This window comes from Anarrhichthys ocellatus, unplaced genomic scaffold, assembly GCF_004355925.1.
Source record: "Anarrhichthys ocellatus isolate YVR2014 unplaced genomic scaffold, GSC_Weel_1.0 scaffold40, whole genome shotgun sequence".
Classification (NCBI taxonomy): domain Eukaryota; kingdom Metazoa; phylum Chordata; class Actinopteri; order Perciformes; family Anarhichadidae; genus Anarrhichthys; species Anarrhichthys ocellatus.
In genome coordinates, this window is record NW_022280070.1 from 3,055,581 (window position 1) to 3,072,922 (window position 17,342).

Genomic DNA, 17,342 nt, shown 5'->3' on the forward strand with positions numbered 1-17,342 from the left:
CTAAGATAGGTTTCAGATGAGAGGGATGCTTGACCAAATCGAGAGAGGGACGGCTGCTGACTGGGCGGTTCCAGCCTCTATAAAAGCAGCAGCAGCTTCAGACTCCTTTGAGAACTGACAGGCATCACAGGTTAGTGCTTTGTGTGTGGTTATGCTCATCTAATTTGCTTACAATCAAAATTGCATTAATGTAATGTCACTCTTTGTCAGCATGTTTTTTCATGTCAAATAGTCTTGAAGGGATATAAATAAGCAAATATGTTACTTTCTTTTGTAAAGCAAGCTGCTAAATATCTTTTGCAACTAATAATAGTGAATTTAGAAAAGTCTGTTATTTGATATTATTTGAATGATCCAAATAGCTTTGGATCACTGGAGAGACTATGAAACACAGTTGTGTAGGAGCTTATATAACTGTACTGTACTGTAATTGTAAAGGCAAAGCAGATGTATTCATATAGCATAATTGAAACACAGAGGCAATTCAAAGTGTGTTATAGGCAAAGAAATGTATTCAAGTGAGAACAAGAAGCAATAAAAAGCAGAATAAAATCAATCAAGATAGACCAAAAAGAATGAGAAAAAAAGGAAATTAAATAAAACTCTTAAAATGAAACAAAACACAAATGACAGCTACACTGCAGTAACAAAAGCTTATGGAGCCACGCAGGTTATAACATAAAATTCATGTAGTGTGACTGCTGTTTACTGCTGCTTTAGACAGCGGAAAATATTAAAATTGTTTTACCTCTTCAATGATCAACTCAATCTTTCTTTAACAGCATTCTAAGGCAACAAGCTGTGGCACTCATTTGGGATAAACTGAGGTAAGACATCAACAATAATACAACCTCCATAACAGTCAGATACAAATACTACCATATAATACCACCAAATACTATCACAATGAAATTATTCGAAGTAATCCAAATTCTTTCTTATCTTTTCAGTCCCAAATAAAGTGCAACCATGAGTACAGACGCAGAGATGGCGCAGTATGGGCCTGCGTCCATATACCTCCGCAAGCCCGAGAGGGAGAGGATTGAGGCTCAAAACTCTCCATTTGATGCCAAGACAGCCTTCTTTGTGGTCGATCCAATTGAAATGTACCTAAGGGGTAAACTCGTGAAGAAAGAGGGTGGCAAAGCCACAGTTGAGACAATCTTATATGAAGGAAAGCCATCAAAGGTAAGTGTAATCATGCATGAAACTCAAATGACCCCAAACCAACTGATGACAGTTCTCTAAATCGTTAAGTTATTACTATTTTACTTTGGAGACTTTCTTAGCAAGAGAGAATGAGATACATTTTATTTAACTATTATATGAGACTATGCGACTTGACTAATATTATTTAAATTAAAGGTAGGTGAATACATGCTTTATTTAAATTTATTGTTAACAATGAAATAGGATGACATCCATCCCAATTTACTTTTTTACTGCATTTTCTTTTTAGGTTCTCACTGTAAAAGAAGATGACATCCATGCAATGAATCCTCCCAAGTATGATAAAATTGAGGACATGGCCATGATGACCCACCTCAATGAGCCAGCTGTGCTGTATAACCTCAAAGAGCGTTTTGCATCATATATGATCTATGTGAGTGTTTAGATCTGCATTAACATAAAGAAAAAAACAAAACTTTTCTTTTCTCTACAGCCACTGCTCTAAATGAAATTCAGATTGAATTTATGTATACAGTATGTCAGATGTAGAAGCAATGAAGTCAAAAGGGAACTTTCTTCCATTTCCAGACCTACTCTGGCCTCTTCTGCGTCGTCGTGAACCCCTACAAGTGGCTTCCAGTGTACGATTCTCAGGTTGTCAATGCATACAGAGGCAAGAAGAGAGTCGAGGCTCCACCCCACATCTTCTCCATCTCTGATAATGCCTACCAGGCCATGCTCACTGGTAAGAGATCGTATTTTGAGAAGACGACAGATGAATTTGTCTTTATGTGACACACTAAACAAGACGCAGCAGTTATGACCTCAAATGTGACTGTATTTCGACAATATATGGTATTTTATGAGATCTTAAAGTATTTGTTTGTTTATTTCAGATCGTGAAAACCAGTCTATCCTTATCACGTGAGTGAATACATAACAGAATAATATATATGTATATATAACATGTATAATATCATATAATAGTATGTTTTATGTATCTATATAAGATATTATAGGACATTGATATGACTCAAGTTTTCTCCCTCCCCTCTTCTTTCCCCCAGTGGAGAATCTGGTGCAGGAAAGACTGTCAACACCAAGCGTGTCATCCAGTACTTTGCAACAATTGCAGTGTCTGGAGGAAAGAAAGCAGAAACTAGCAAAATCAAGGTAAAATTTGTTGTACGCTAAAAATCTTTGCCGCAGTTGATTGTTGTTGAATAATTTAGCCTCATAATGTCTCTATGTAGGGTTCACTGGAAGATCAAATCATTGCAGCCAACCCTCTACTAGAGGCCTATGGCAATGCCAAGACTGTGAGGAATGACAACTCCTCTCGTTTTGTAAGTGTTAAAAGGGCATAACATACACATAAACCTTTTGAGCTGCATGTCAAAAATCCTGCTAACTTTAATCTGATGTGCTTAGGGTAAATTCATCCGAATTCACTTTGGAACCACTGGCAAACTGGCCTCAGCTGATATTGAAACATGTAAGTCATTTTCTATATTTTGCAGTTTGAATTTGCACTTGATATGGTGGTAGTATTGCAAATAGCTTAAAAACATTTGTTGTCACTGTATGATAATATATGCAATATGTAATATATTCAGCAGCAGTTATGTGGAATAGTTTTAGCTACAAGCCTTAACTCAATTATCTCTATATCTCCATTGGAAACATTGAGTTCTAAAATCTTGGGCTTTATTTTGTTCTATGCTTTTGGCAATATTGTACAAAGATATGATGCCTCTTGGTGAGGTTGTGCATACATTTATATATGTCAAATATTTCCTTTTTTATATATTATCAATAATAATAGTATGATTTAAATTCAACAAACTGTAATTTGACTTTGATTTGTTAATCTTAGATCTGCTGGAGAAATCTCGTGTCACCTTCCAGTTGTCTGCTGAGAGGAGCTACCATATCTTCTATCAGCTGATGACTGGCCACAAGCCTGAGCTCCTGGGTATGTTACAACTCAAATTTGAGATAGAAATGTAAACAATGCCAGAAAAAACTCTAAACAATACTATGTATTTCTGTTGTTCTCCTCCAGAGGCTCTCCTGATCACCACCAACCCCTATGACTACCACATGGTCAGTCAGGGTGAAATCACTGTCAAAAGCATCGATGATGTGGAGGAGTTTGTTGCAACAGATGTAAGATAACAATTAGTCAAATAGATAGTTTATTGGGGAAAAGGTTTCCCATACCAATAACTTTGGTTAATTTACATTTCAGACGGCAATTGACATCTTGGGCTTCACTGCTGAGGAGAAATTGGGCATCTACAAGCTGACTGGAGCTGCGATGCATCATGGCAACATGAAATTCAAGCAGAAGCAGCGTGAGGAGCAGGCTGAACCCGATGGCAATGAGGGTAATTGTTTAAAAAAAGAATACTATTCTCATCATGCAAGTTTTCTGGTTTGTAAAATACCGTACCAGTGAATATGTATTCAGTGCTCCTTGCTTTTCCCTCCACCAGTGGCTGATAAAATCGCCTACCTCCTGGGCCTGAACTCAGCCGACATGCTGAAAGCTCTGTGCTACCCAAGAGTCAAGGTCGGAAACGAGATGGTGACCAAAGGTCAGACCGTGCCACAGGTAATAAAAAGAAGATGAGGTTTGGAAAAAATAGGGGAATGTTTGCATTTTGATATGAAAATATTTGTCTAATAAATTACCACACTAAAATCCTTACTTCTAGGTCAACAATGCTGTCAGTGCTTTGTGCAAGTCCATCTATGAGAAAATGTTCTTGTGGATGGTCATCCGTATCAATGAGATGCTGGACACAAAGCAGGCCAGACAGTTCTACATTGGAGTGTTGGATATCGCTGGATTTGAGATCTTTGATGTAAGTTACAAAAACATACAAGTAGAGATGATATACACTATGAACACTGCATGCCAATTTAACTGACTATCTACCTGTTTACTGTAGTTCAACAGCTTGGAGCAACTCTGCATCAACTTCACCAATGAGAAACTGCAACAGTTCTTCAACCACCACATGTTTGTCCTGGAGCAAGAGGAGTACAAGAAAGAAGGCATTGAATGGGAGTTCATTGACTTCGGTATGGACTTGGCTGCCTGCATTGAGCTTATCGAGAAGGTAAGACAAATCTGTCAGGTAGAACTGAATTCCTGTTTTTTGGAGTGGATGCTAAATTATTGATTCTTATATGACAAAATATCTCTTCAGCCAATGGGCATCTTCTCCATCCTTGAAGAGGAGTGCATGTTCCCCAAGGCCTCTGACACAACGTTCAAGAACAAGCTGCATGATCAGCATCTTGGCAAGACCAAGGCCTTTGAGAAGCCAAAGCCTGGAAAGGGCAAGGCCGAATCTCACTTCGCTCTGGTTCACTATGCTGGTACAGTGGACTACAATATCAATGGCTGGCTGGACAAGAACAAGGACCCCCTGAATGACTCAGTTATTCAGCTCTACCAGAAATCTGCAAACAAACTGCTATCGTTACTGTATGTAACCCATGGAGCTGAAGGTAAGACGCTATACAAACTGGTAATTAATACATTTATGTTAATAAGGATATAAAACCTGAGCAGAAACAAAGGCAATGATTCAGTGGCATTGTTGCAACTTCTCTGGAACAACCATCTGGTGGGCGTAAAAACAAAAGGATGGTTCCTTCCGGACCATTTCTGAACTACAAAATCCATTTTTCATGAAAAAGAATGCTTAAACACTGATAACACGTTATTTATTCAGTCCCATTAATGAAATTCAATTATTTTGCAAAACAGATGCTGCTGCTGGCAAGAAGGCTGGAAAGAAGAAGGGAGGTTCCTTCCAGACTGTGTCTGCCCTTTTCAGAGTATGTATTGTTTCATACAGTATCTTTGGATAACAATGAAAAACCTCAAATAATGTTGACATATTATCTTGTTATGACGCTCCACAGGAGAACTTGGGCAAGCTGATGACCAACTTGAGGAGCACCCACCCTCATTTTGTCCGTTGCTTGATTCCTAATGAATCAAAGACCCAAGGTAAGACATTCATAATCCTCCTTTCTGCACTTTGTGAAACATAGTATAAAAAAAGAGAAATTCTACCCAATATGTGTTTGCAATTACCAGGTCTTATGGAGAACCACTTGGTCATCCACCAGCTGAGGTGTAATGGTGTGCTGGAAGGCATCAGAATCTGCAGAAAGGGCTTCCCCAGCAGAGTCCTCTATGGAGACTTTAAGCAGAGGTGACAATCATTTTCAGTTTATGCACGACAAATTTAATTGATGTTATGCCTGCCCAAGAGTTGAAATACATCAAAGTCACAGCATATTTTCCTTGCAGATACAAAGTATTGAATGCTGGTGTCATCCCAGACGGACAGTTCATTGACAACAAAAAAGCTTCAGAGAAGCTGCTGGGCTCCATTGATGTGGACCACACTCAGTACAAGTTTGGGCACACAAAGGTACATTCTTTTGGACAATGTTAACAGACTTTCACTAATGCAGTTGTCCTGTTCTGACTAATTTCCTTCACTTGACAACATAGGTGTTCTTCAAAGCTGGTCTGCTGGGTACCCTGGAGGAGATGAGAGATGACAAACTGGCTCTGCTGGTGACCATGACTCAGGCTCTCTGCAGAGGATATGTTATGAGAAAGGAGTTTGTTAAGATGACGGAGAGGAGGTACAATTATCATGCATGCACTATACTAAGTGATATCATATTGATATTTCTACATAATCATATTACAATAAAAGTTCTGTTAATATATATATATATATATATATTTTGTTTTTAGAGAGGCAATCTATTCCATCCAGTACAATGTCCGTTCATTCATGAATGTGAAGAACTGGCCATGGCTGAAACTCTACTTCAAGATCAAACCTCTTCTGAAGAGTGCTGAAACTGAGAAGGAGCTGCAACAGATGAAGGAGAACTATGATAAGATGAAATCAGACCTGGCTACTGCACTGGCCAAGAAGAAGGAACTGGAGGAGAAGATGGTTTCTCTGCTGCAGGAAAATAATGACCTGCAATTGCAAATGGCTTCGGTAAGTGAAGTCATTTGGACTGAATTCATCAATTAGATCTCAGGAGATACTTGCAGACAAAATGCAGGGTTTGCATTATGTACCTGCTTTACCAAATATCTAGCCTTTCTGAATAGTCAATCTATATATAATTGGTATTACACATTAAACAAAAAGTAAATAATAAACTCGTATTTTCATGGATAATCTAATGTGTTACCACATGCATATTCAAAATATAGGAAAGTGATACTCTCTCTGATGCTGAGGAAAGGTGTGAGCAGCTCATTAAGAGCAAAATCCAGCTCGAGGCCAAAGCCAAAGAGGCAGCTGAGAGACTGGAGGATGAAGAGGAAATGAATGCTGAGCTGACTGCCAAGAAGAGGAAGCTGGAGGATGAATGCTCTGAGCTGAAGAAAGACATTGATGACTTGGAGCTCACCTTGGCTAAAGTGGAGAAGGAGAAACATGCCACAGAAAACAAGGTTCACATAACTTGAAATATACACTGATACAAACTGATAAAATATTTCTACAGAATCACATATGCATAGATGTTAAGTTATACTAAAGCGTATCCTTCATTCCTTTTTTAAGGTGAAAAACCTGACGGAGGAGTTGGCATCTCAAGATGAGACCATTGCCAAGTTAACGAAGGAGAAGAAAGCCCTCCAAGAGGCTCACCAGCAATTACTTGATGATCTCCAGGCAGAGGAAGACAAAGTCAACACTCTGACCAAGGCCAAGACAAAGCTGGAACAGCAAGTGGACGATGTGAGGAAACATTGCTTTCAAAGTTATGAAACTAGAAACAGTTTGGGTTTTAGCATTGATGTTCCATTGTACAAACACAAAACATTTTATTTCAAAAGCTTGAGGGATCACTGGAGCAAGAGAAGAAGCTTCGCATGGACCTTGAGAGAGCCAAGAGGAAGCTTGAGGGAGATCTGAAACTGGCCCAGGAATCCATAATGGATCTGGAGAATGAGAAGCTGCAATCTGACGAGAAAATCAAAAAGTAAGTTTTTGTTTGTTTGTAAGTTTATTAATCCTCGTATTAGCATACCACACATTACTCTCAAACAACAGGAAAACTATAACAAAGAAATATTTTTGGTCTCCTCTTCCAGGAAGGACTTTGAGACCAGCCAGCTCCTCAGCAAGATTGAGGATGAACAGACTCTTGGTGCTCAGCTTCATAAGAAGATCAAGGAACTCCAGGTAATGTATTTGACATGAATAGTACACTCAGTGAATCAAAACAAACATGTTAAGGTTAATAAGTTGCATTGATATTACTATCATCAAATCCAGGCTCGTATTGAGGAGCTGGAGGAAGAGATTGAGGCTGACAGGTCGGCTCGGGCTAAAGTAGAGAAGCAGAGGGCTGACCTCTCCAGGGAGCTCGAGGAGATCAGCGAGCGGCTCGAGGAAGCTGGTGGAGCAACATCAGCTCAGATTGAGATGAACAAGAAGCGCGAGGCTGAGTTCCAGAAGATGCGTCGGGATCTTGAAGAGTCAACCCTGCAGCATGAATCTACCGCAGCAGCTCTCCGCAAGAAGCAGGCTGACAGTGTTGCAGAGCTGGGAGAACAGATCGACAACCTCCAGCGTGTCAAGCAGAAGCTGGAGAAGGAGAAGAGCGAGTACAAGATGGAGGTTGATGACCTCTCAAGCAACATGGAGTCTGTTGCCAAAGCAAAGGTGTGGGGTTTGTTTCTAAGTCAAAAATGAAAAAGAAAAATGATCTATTGACAAGCAGCAAATGTCTGTGTTGCTTGAATACAAATTTAGCACATTTATTATTGATAGGGCAACTTGGAGAAAATGTGCAGAAGTCTTGAGGACCAGCTGAGTGAGCTCAAATCCAAAAATGATGACAATGTTCGCCAACTGAATGACATCAATACACAGAGGGCCAGACTGCAGACGGAGAATGGTAAGTCACCTATACACCTGTAATGAAAAGCACTTGCTAGGTGAGTTAACCATTTTCAAAAACTAGTTCATACATTGCCCTTCAGGTGAGTATTCCCGTCAAGTTGAGGAGAAAGAAGCTCTGGTTTCCCAGCTGACCAGGGGCAAGCAGGCCTTCACTCAGCAGATTGAGGAGTTTAAGCGGCACATTGAGGAGGAAGTGAAGGTATTATAATACCCATTTTCTCTACAAAATACGCCGCAACTTAAGAATAATAGTAAAACAAACATCTTGTGGAAGTAACCAAGAAACCTGTATCCCTACCCAGAGTTCCTATTTGCAATAATATATGTAGGTCAGTAAACAAGGTCTCTTGTCATGTAAAACAGGCCAAGAACGCCCTGGCCCATGCTGTTCAGTCAGCCCGCCATGACTGTGATCTGCTCAGAGAGCAGTTTGAGGAGGAGCAGGAGGCCAAGGCTGAGCTGCAGCGAGGAATGTCCAAGGCCAACAGTGAGGTGGCTACGTGGAGAGCCAAATATGAGACTGATGCTATTCAGCGCACTGAGGAGCTGGAGGATGCAAAGTAAATAAACAATTTCTACTGTTCCATACATTAAACACATTGCAATACATTGTAGTGTAGGTAATGTTTCAGTATTCAACAAAGATGTGTCCTTCCTTGCTCACTACAGGAAAAAGCTTGCCCAGCGCCTTCAGGATGCTGAGGAATCCATTGAGGCTGTGAACTCCAAGTGTGCCTCTCTGGAGAAGACCAAGCAGAGGCTGCACGGTGAGGTGGAGGACCTCATGATTGATGTGGAGAGAGCTAATTCTCTGGCTGCCAACCTTGACAAGAAGCAGAGGAACTTTGATAAGGTACGTAAATGTTAGGTAAAAAAACAAATCCAGATTTATTAAAATGAAACCAACAATGTTTCCTCATGTATTTAATTCTAGGTCCTGTCAGAATGGAAGCAGAAGTACGAGGAGAGCCAGGCAGAGCTGGAAGGATCCCTGAAAGAGGCTCGCTCTCTCAGCACTGAACTGTTCAAGATGAAGAACTCTTATGAGGAGGCTCTGGATCATTTGGAGACCATGAAGAGAGAGAACAAGAACCTGCAACGTATGTGAACAGTTATACTTGAGGGAAAATACTACTGATTGTAGAGCAGCTCCTAAAATTGTAATTTGTATTATCTTTCCTGTAGAGGAGATCTCAGACCTGACTGAACAGCTTGGTGAGACTGGAAAGACTATCCACGAGCTGGAAAAAGCAAAGAAGACTCTGGAGACTGAGAAGACTGAAATTCAGACAGCCCTGGAGGAAGCTGAGGTACAACAACATCAGAAGTTGACAGGGACTCACAAAAACCATCCAACTGTTTTTAGTGTGGGTAATCAAACATGCATATTGACAATGATAAAAGACATTGGATCTTCAAGTTTACTTTGGTTTGGCACATATACAAAACTAAAAACAATATGCTGGCTCCTACAGAAACAAAGTTTATCATTTTGTAATTTTCAAGTCTGGGTGACCTTTTGGAATGCTGATTTGTTAACTGTTGAAATTACACCAAGGGTGCCCTGGAGCATGAGGAGTCCAAGATTCTCCGTGTCCAACTTGAGCTCAACCAGATCAAAGGTGAGGTTGACAGGAAGCTGGCAGAGAAGGATGAGGAGATGGAGCAGATCAAGAGGAACAGCCAGAGGGTGATTGACTCCATGCAGAGCACTCTCGATGCTGAGGTCAGGAGCAGGAACGATGCCCTGAGAATCAAGAAGAAGATGGAGGGAGACCTGAATGAGATGGAGATTCAGCTGAGCCATGCCAACAGGCAGGCGACTGAGGCCCAGAAACAACTGAGGAATGTCCAGGGACAGCTCAAGGTGGGTTTGGTTGGATTGCTGAATGAAGAAAATAATAATGGTTTGAAAGTAAATAAAGTTAAGGTGAACTCTTCATTTTTATGTTTTCAGGATGCCCAACTGCACCTTGATGATGCTCTCAGAGGACAGGAAGACATGAAGGAGCAGCTTACCATGGTGGAGCGCAGAAATGGCCTGATGCTGGCTGAGATTGAGGAGCTGAGAGCCGCTCTAGAGCAGACAGAGAGAGGACGCAAAGTGGCTGAGCAGGAGTTGATTGATGCTAGTGAGCGTGTGGGACTGCTTCACTCTCAGGTTTGTTTTCAATAATTCACAAGAAATTAGTATTTTGAAAATACAATAACAAAACATCATATTAAACATGGCTTCCTTATTTTTAACATTCAGAACACCAGTCTTATGAACACCAAGAAGAAGCTGGAGACTGACCTTGTCCAGGTTCAGGGTGAAGTGGAGGATTCAGTTCAGGAAGCAAGAAATGCTGAGGAGAAAGCCAAAAAGGCTATCACTGACGTGAGTTTACATCTCTAGCTCACCTATGTTATGTTTTTGTTCTACCTCCATGCACTGACAATATATATTATAGATTGTGAAAGAATTAGAGACCATTGTATAATTTCAGGCTGCCATGATGGCAGAGGAGCTGAAGAAGGAGCAGGACACCAGTTCTCACTTGGAGAGGATGAAGAAGAACCTGGAGATCACAGTCAAGGACCTGCAGCACCGTCTGGATGAGGCTGAGAACCTCGCCATGAAGGGTGGCAAGAAGCAGCTCCAGAAACTGGAGTCCAGGGTATGCATTTTATACTTGAAATGTTCATCATATATGAAGTTTAGGACGTATATTGTTCGTGGAATGAGTAGAACGAATTCAACCTTTTTCAGGACTAATATGTTTGATGAATTATTTCTCATCACATTACAGGTGCGTGAGCTGGAGACTGAGGTTGAAGGCGAGCAGAGACGTGGATCTGAAGCTGTGAAAGGTGTTCGCAAATACGAGAGGAGAGTGAAGGAGCTGATCTACCAGGTAAATTATTATTTAACTGGTAATTATCATGGTTTGAATCCGTTGGTAAAAAATATTTATCTGTACAGACTGAGGAGGACAAGAAGAATGTGATCAGACTTCAGGATCTGGTGGACAAGCTGCAGCTCAAAGTCAAGTCTTACAAGAGACAAGCTGAGGATGCTGTGAGTCAAATAGATCATGTGACACATGATTTACAGTTGATATAATAATAACATCACTCCTCTTAAGCTCCACGCCCCCAAATTTGGGGGCTCTCTGGCTCAGAACCCCTGAAAATATTGTTCGGAAAATAGCCTTGTTGTTCGCCAGTATTGTGGATTGGTCCAGTTTTTTTCCGGATTAAACAGCAACGTATGGGCAACACTATCATATAAATCACTTTTTACACACTCCAAACACAACTATAGAGTACTAATATAAGCATCTAGAAAACGTGGCATAAAAGCATGAAATCCTGGCCAGAAATCGCGGTTATGTGTAGGGCAAATCAATATATGCACCCTGATGCTAGCGGCTACCAAGCGTTGCAATGCATTTTATAGCATTAGCACTCGAGGCCAAACGCGTAAATAATTTCGGTTTTTCTCTCCGTGGGAGCACTACGAAGCTCTGAGTGGTCAAATGTACCATCATACTGCCCTTCGACGAAAGAAATCGTGGGATTTTGGCCAAGTTTTATGAAAAATAAGTACAATAACGTCGCAGATTATCCGTTTCAAAGCTGGAGTCATTGTTGCCAACTGCATCCTGTTTACTTCCGAGCTGTTTCCAGAATAAGAGCGGTCAATCCAGTTTGGGCGAGCGGTCAGACTTCCGGCGAGCGGAAATTTACGCTCGGGGAGACGCGGCACATCTTGCAACTTTATTGGTTGAAACTTCTGTCAATCAACACCAAATTCGACACACGCCTTCCTGAGACTCTGACACGTCGAAGGAGGGCTTATTGACTGAAATCGACCGATGATAGGCTGAGGTACAGCCCCATACACACACATGAACTGAGAAAATCCTATAGATGACAGCCAGAAACAGGCTCTGATGATGTTAGGAATCTCAAAATGATTCCTAACAGCTGTATTTGGATGTATTGAATAATATGAGTGATAAAAAAAGTGAAATATATAGTTATATAGTATATAAAAGTACAATGTAAGAGCTGCAACAGCTGGTTCGAAAATGATGACCTAGCTTGACCTCTCTCTACTAAAGCCTCTTATTCTTCACTTTATCCCAGCCAACCTTTATTCAGCAACTACTGATCGGTTGTGCTATGATTTGGGAGAGTTTTTAGGGAGATATCTGCATTATTTCAACAACATTATATCAATAAAAGTGCTTTTTTTTCAGGCGAACCTGATTATTTTCAATTTGAGCTGTGTAACGTCTTCATTTACTATATTAACCAGCAACATATACACAATATTACCCATCTGAACAATCTCACAAGTGTTGTGATCTGATTATATCAACAAAAATTATTAAAATAGACCTTGTAGTTACAGAACTATGGTCACTTTAGTGTGGGTATGCCGTTTTTGAGCAGAGGCCTACAAATAGGGCTGGAGCTTAAGAGGTGTTAACTGTCTTGTAGCTACAGTATGTCAATATAATTTCAATCCCTTCACAGGAGGAGCAGGCCAACACTCACATGTCCAGGCACAGAAAGGTCCAGCATGAGATGGAGGAAGCTCAGGAGCGCGCTGACATCGCTGAGTCCCAGGTCAACAAGCTGAGAGCCAAGAGCCGTGAATTTGGAAAGGTATCTTGGTTGTTTGCATGATCACAATATCAATTGTACTGACAGAAGAAGTCAGTAAAATGATTTGATGCTGTGCACTTTCACCATTGACAGTGTAAATCAATATCACAGCTTATATCGTACCCAATCATTACATATTTGAATTTCCATCTGAGAATGACTATGCTAATTGATTTTCCTCTCTTTTTCTTTAGTCTGATTCTGCTCAGTAAGCGTCATCATCAAGTTGAGGCCTTTCAACAACGTTCATAAAATATGAGCCAGTGGCTGGGGCATCTTTAACTTATTAATAAAGATGATAATTGACATCACAATCCAGAATCCTGTCATTTCCTTTCTCACAACTAAATTATTATCAAGCAATAAGCCATGGCTGTATTATCTTATTGTATCGGCAGCACTACGAGTGTGTAAGAACAATACCATCCATCCATTTTCTTTCCACTTATCCGGGCCGGGTTGCAGGGGCATTTCAATCAGGAGAGACAAGTCGGATAAAAGAAAAGATAGTTTATTATTATACAGATGATATGTGATGATAAAGTCCTGACAAGTAATCGAGGGGCGTCTGCCCTGAGCAGCAGCAAGATAGAAGATGGCTGATAAGGCTGATAGAATGATGAGTTGATGAAGTCTGCGAAGACGGGGCGTTGATAGGAAGGTGGAGGGGTGCGTAACAGCAGCATGAACGTACTGAAGGTAGAGAGACAATCATATTTAAAAAGAGACAGCAGCAAAACTACGGGCTTAGGCATACAAGAGTATAGTCTTCCTGACTGAACTTACGGTAGAGCTTCATCAGGCTCAGCAGGGTATTCCAGACGTCGCTCTCCCCAACAAAGGTTTCTAGCTCTTCCTGGGGAACTCCAGGCCAGACGAGATATACAATCCTTCCAATGTGTTCTGGGTATACCCATTTCTAAGGCTGAGCCCAGACCCCCAACAAAAGAAGCTCATTTCGGGTCACTTTCCAAAGCTCATGACCATAGGTGAGGGTAAGAACGTAGATAGACATGGAAAATCAAGAGCTTTGCCTTTCAGCTCAGCTCCCTCTTCACCGCAGCAGTCCGGTAAAACCATTACCATTATCTATTTCCCCTCACTCGTCAATGAGACCGCAAGATACTTAAACTCCCTAGCCCGGGGCAGTAACTTACTCCCAACCTGGAGGTCGCAATCCCCCGATTTCCAGCAGTGAAGCATGACTTCAGAATTGGAGGTACTGACTAATCCCGACCGCTTTACACTCGGTGTACAATACGTCCTTCTGACATGTTGTTAAGTATAAACCTGCACAAAATGGAAATACATGTGTTTGGGAAGGGGAAACCTTAAATCTTCAATATGGTGGAAGGATAATATTAATTATAAAAAATTATTCACATATTTTGAGTAGGATGGTGTTATTATTGCCTCCTTAACCCCCAAAATCTAGATTTACTAAAACCAGACCACAGTGTTTCCAACTTAAAAGAGACCAAAAAAAGAGAAAGAAAAATGTGCTGGTTATTTTATCTGAGATCAGAGCGAATCAAATTCTGCTTAGGACTCATAAAAGGCTGTATCCTATCCTGCATCCATGCAATGCTTTAATTGGGATGTCACAGGCGATAAATAGATGTAGGGTGCCAAGTCATGCAAGTCTTTGCACTCTGTCTCCTGGAGGAAATTAAAGCTTGACTTGGAATCTTGGAGCAGAATGAGGTCTTAAGCCTTTGATGCCCCTCTGCTATCCCTTTAGGCTTTTTCACCGAAGGGTACTAGGATTTCACATCATACTCCTAAAGGGATTATACGGTGATAGGGCAAACATGCAGCAAAGGAAATCAACACCACCAAAGTGGATTTCTTTCCATAGCAGAATCCTAAAAGGTTAAATGTAAAAGGAACAACATATAAACTATATATAACTCATTGGTCCAAGTAATGACCACGTTTTTACTCAGATAACACATGGCACAACATACTGTATATTAATTCATAGATGTTTAAAAGCAATGACATCATGCAATCAGTATCGGGAGCTAAGAAGTTTTAAAGAAGTAAGAAATACTTGTGCTGGTCACTTTAAGTCATCGCATAATCTGTATGTGTCCTAAAAGCCAACTCAAAATAAGTCAACATAAGTTAAACAAAAAAACCTGAATGAAATGGGTTTAGTTGTCATGTTTTAAAAGGTTTTCTGTGTTTTTGCTATTTCACTTATTGCTTATTTAACAGATAGTCCTCCTCCTTAGTATCACATGTAGCAACTGGATGAAGTTCAATTTTAGAGAAAGTGGGGAATTGGATCAAACCTACAGCCAACATAGATGACAGGTTAGGGTAATACGACCATTTAAACTGTGTGTACTTGAAAGGATTGGTAAAATCTCAGTGTGCTTCTCCACAAAGGAGAGCAAGCTGTTGGAGTCCTTTAAGGAGACTCCATCTGTTCTCACAGAACAGGACAGAACCTTCATTATCTTTACTACTTCAGGTTGAACTACAGCAACGCTTGATGCTGCACACCTGGCAGAGCTCTATAGCACTGCATTATCTGTAACATACCGGGGACAAAAACAAGTAGAGCAAGTCAGTCATTTTCTGTGAGCCAGCTCAGCCCATTTCTGGCACTTCTACCCGATCCTAGGGCAACAAAACTTACCATTCTTAACATATTGCCCTGATCTTACATACAATTTATTTAATTCGATCAAAATAATTTTTGATCTAATTAAATAAATAAATATTATATTTGAGAAATAAATAGATTATTCAAGAAAATAAATCTTTTTAAACATCTGATATGGTGTTCATAACATACTAAATCTGTCCTATAAATATATCCTCCTCTTAATGCCAAATACAGATCACTGCTCCCTCCCTTAGCTGGATTTATTTTTGACCATGCATACCTTGTGATCTTCTAGTATGATGACAAATAATGAGCCACGTCTGCTCAAAGCTTGGAAATGAAAGTAAATCTTGGAGATGATCTCAGACTTTCCCTTCATTAAATCAGTCAGTCAGTATAAACTCTTCCACTCAAAAACTGCTTCTTTTTCACCCATCACAGGAACATATTTATGCTATTTATAAGGACCATAGTTCTGGTGTTAAATTATCTGAGTTGGCAATCCTTCTAATCCCAGGAGTTGCATAGCACTTGTCTAGCGTTAATGGAGAGACCATGGGCAGAATTTGATTTCAGATGTCTGAGGTTAGTATGTGCAGTAACTTTACACCAGTGACATTTCAAGGCTTCTCCAAATGTAAAACTCATCACTGGTTGTGATATCAAAATGGATAGGACACATATGCCCATCGTAAACTGTTTATTTATTCGATTAAATAATCCACGAACGATGGAGTGCTCTTTTTCAATTTACCACTGGGTATACTTCGGACATGACTGGTGGTGTACTCAGCATTTATGAGCACAATCAAGTCCCAAAATATGTCAAACTCATAATATTGTCATCTCTTAATGACAGTACTTTTTTTACGAGGAGTACAATTATATCAATTTCCAATTTTGTGTTGAGTTGAGGTCTATACATCAACAATGTAGTCATTATGTAAAATAAACTAACAAATGCAATTAATTTGACACTGTACCATGTCTATTTTGGTACAAATCACAAGACTTTTCAGTTAAATTGATGTGGTTTTACTGAATTTGTTTTGTAATACTATAAAGAACTTAAAAAGATATTTATATTTTTATAATATCTATACAGTACGTAGTGAACATATCACTGTTAAGCACCAAGGTCAAGCATTCCCTGACCAAATTGTGTGGGACACTTAAGCTGAGTGTATAAAAAACAGCTTCAACTGAATGGCATCCAAGACGGGTGGTGCAGCAAACTGTTCTAAACTGTCTCTAATAATATTAATAATAGGCTCCTTCAATTTTTCACTTTACAATTACTTTGCTTAACTTAGACCGTTTTCATACTATGTCTTTTTTATGTTCAATTTATTGTTGTAATGCAAAACTTACCTTGGTCTACCTATAACTTGTGTTGTAGCATCTTGACATACACAGGATAACTGTGAATTTCTGTTTGGATCAGTTAAGGTAAATTCTTCAAAACAAAAATAATAGAAACGAGTCAATTGCAGGCTCTGGATAATGTATAACTTATGTTTGAATTTTTCATATTTATAGTTACAGTAGATGGAGCAGTATGGCCTTGCGGCTATTTACCTCTGAAAACCATGAGGAGAGGATCAAGGCCCAGACTGCTCCATTTGATGCCGAATCTGCCATCTGCCTTCTTTGTGACTTATCCTGATGAAATGAATGTCAAGGGCAAACTTGTCAAAAGACTGGGTGGCAAAGGCATAGTTGAGAAAGACGGAGTAAAGGTAGGTGACCCTCTACATAGAACCATACTATTATGCGATGCTACTGATGAACTTTATAATGTCTCTCAAAATCTCAAAACCTTTTCACTCCATATTTATCAATCACTGTAAGACGAGAGGAATCCATCACAGGAACCCACCAAAGCTGATCAAACCGAAGAGCGTCATCCACCATGGTACTAA

General features: G+C 40.0%; 1 protein-coding gene and 1 long non-coding RNA gene across 2 annotated transcripts; one reads left to right on the forward strand and one right to left on the reverse strand.

The window, feature by feature from the left end:
* The first annotated feature begins 776 nt into the window (after positions 1-776).
* On the forward strand, positions 777-13,117 carry LOC116394714 (myosin heavy chain, fast skeletal muscle-like). Its single transcript, XM_031867983.1, has 40 exons — positions 777-827; positions 951-1,188; positions 1,460-1,603; positions 1,759-1,915; positions 2,067-2,094; positions 2,238-2,343; positions 2,424-2,516; positions 2,602-2,665; positions 3,047-3,145; positions 3,236-3,339; positions 3,422-3,560; positions 3,669-3,787; positions 3,891-4,040; positions 4,128-4,298; positions 4,389-4,692; positions 4,955-5,025; positions 5,113-5,200; positions 5,291-5,408; positions 5,507-5,630; positions 5,714-5,850; positions 5,966-6,221; positions 6,443-6,685; positions 6,798-6,974; positions 7,073-7,218; positions 7,331-7,421; positions 7,515-7,904; positions 8,013-8,139; positions 8,225-8,343; positions 8,508-8,704; positions 8,814-8,997; positions 9,079-9,244; positions 9,330-9,454; positions 9,703-10,011; positions 10,102-10,305; positions 10,399-10,524; positions 10,634-10,804; positions 10,937-11,041; positions 11,110-11,205; positions 12,672-12,803; positions 12,998-13,117. Exons 2-40 carry the CDS (start codon positions 970-972, stop codon positions 13,013-13,015), a joined length of 5,817 nt encoding a protein of 1,938 aa, XP_031723843.1. The 5' UTR covers positions 777-827; positions 951-969; the 3' UTR covers positions 13,016-13,117.
* On the reverse strand, positions 5,180-11,317 carry LOC116394716 (uncharacterized). Its single transcript, XR_004213477.1, has 2 exons — positions 10,618-11,317; positions 5,180-10,492 (listed from the first exon to the last, which is right to left on the reverse strand). It is a non-coding gene; the product is annotated as an uncharacterized LOC116394716 (long non-coding RNA).
* Positions 13,118-17,342: the final 4,225 nt, after the last annotated feature.

What these genes read in the sequence shown, in the direction of transcription:
- LOC116394714 (XM_031867983.1), top strand. Translation starts at nt 970, where the DNA reads ATGAGTACAGACGCAGAGATGGCGCAGTATGGGCCTGCGTCCATATAC. An exon ending in TAATGAATCAAAGACCCAAG is followed by an intron (nt 5,201 to 5,290) that starts GTAAGACATTCA and finishes TGCAATTACCAG; the next exon opens with GTCTTATGGAGAACCACTTG. An exon ending in CAGACTGCAGACGGAGAATG is followed by an intron (nt 8,140 to 8,224) that starts GTAAGTCACCTA and finishes ATTGCCCTTCAG; the next exon opens with GTGAGTATTCCCGTCAAGTT.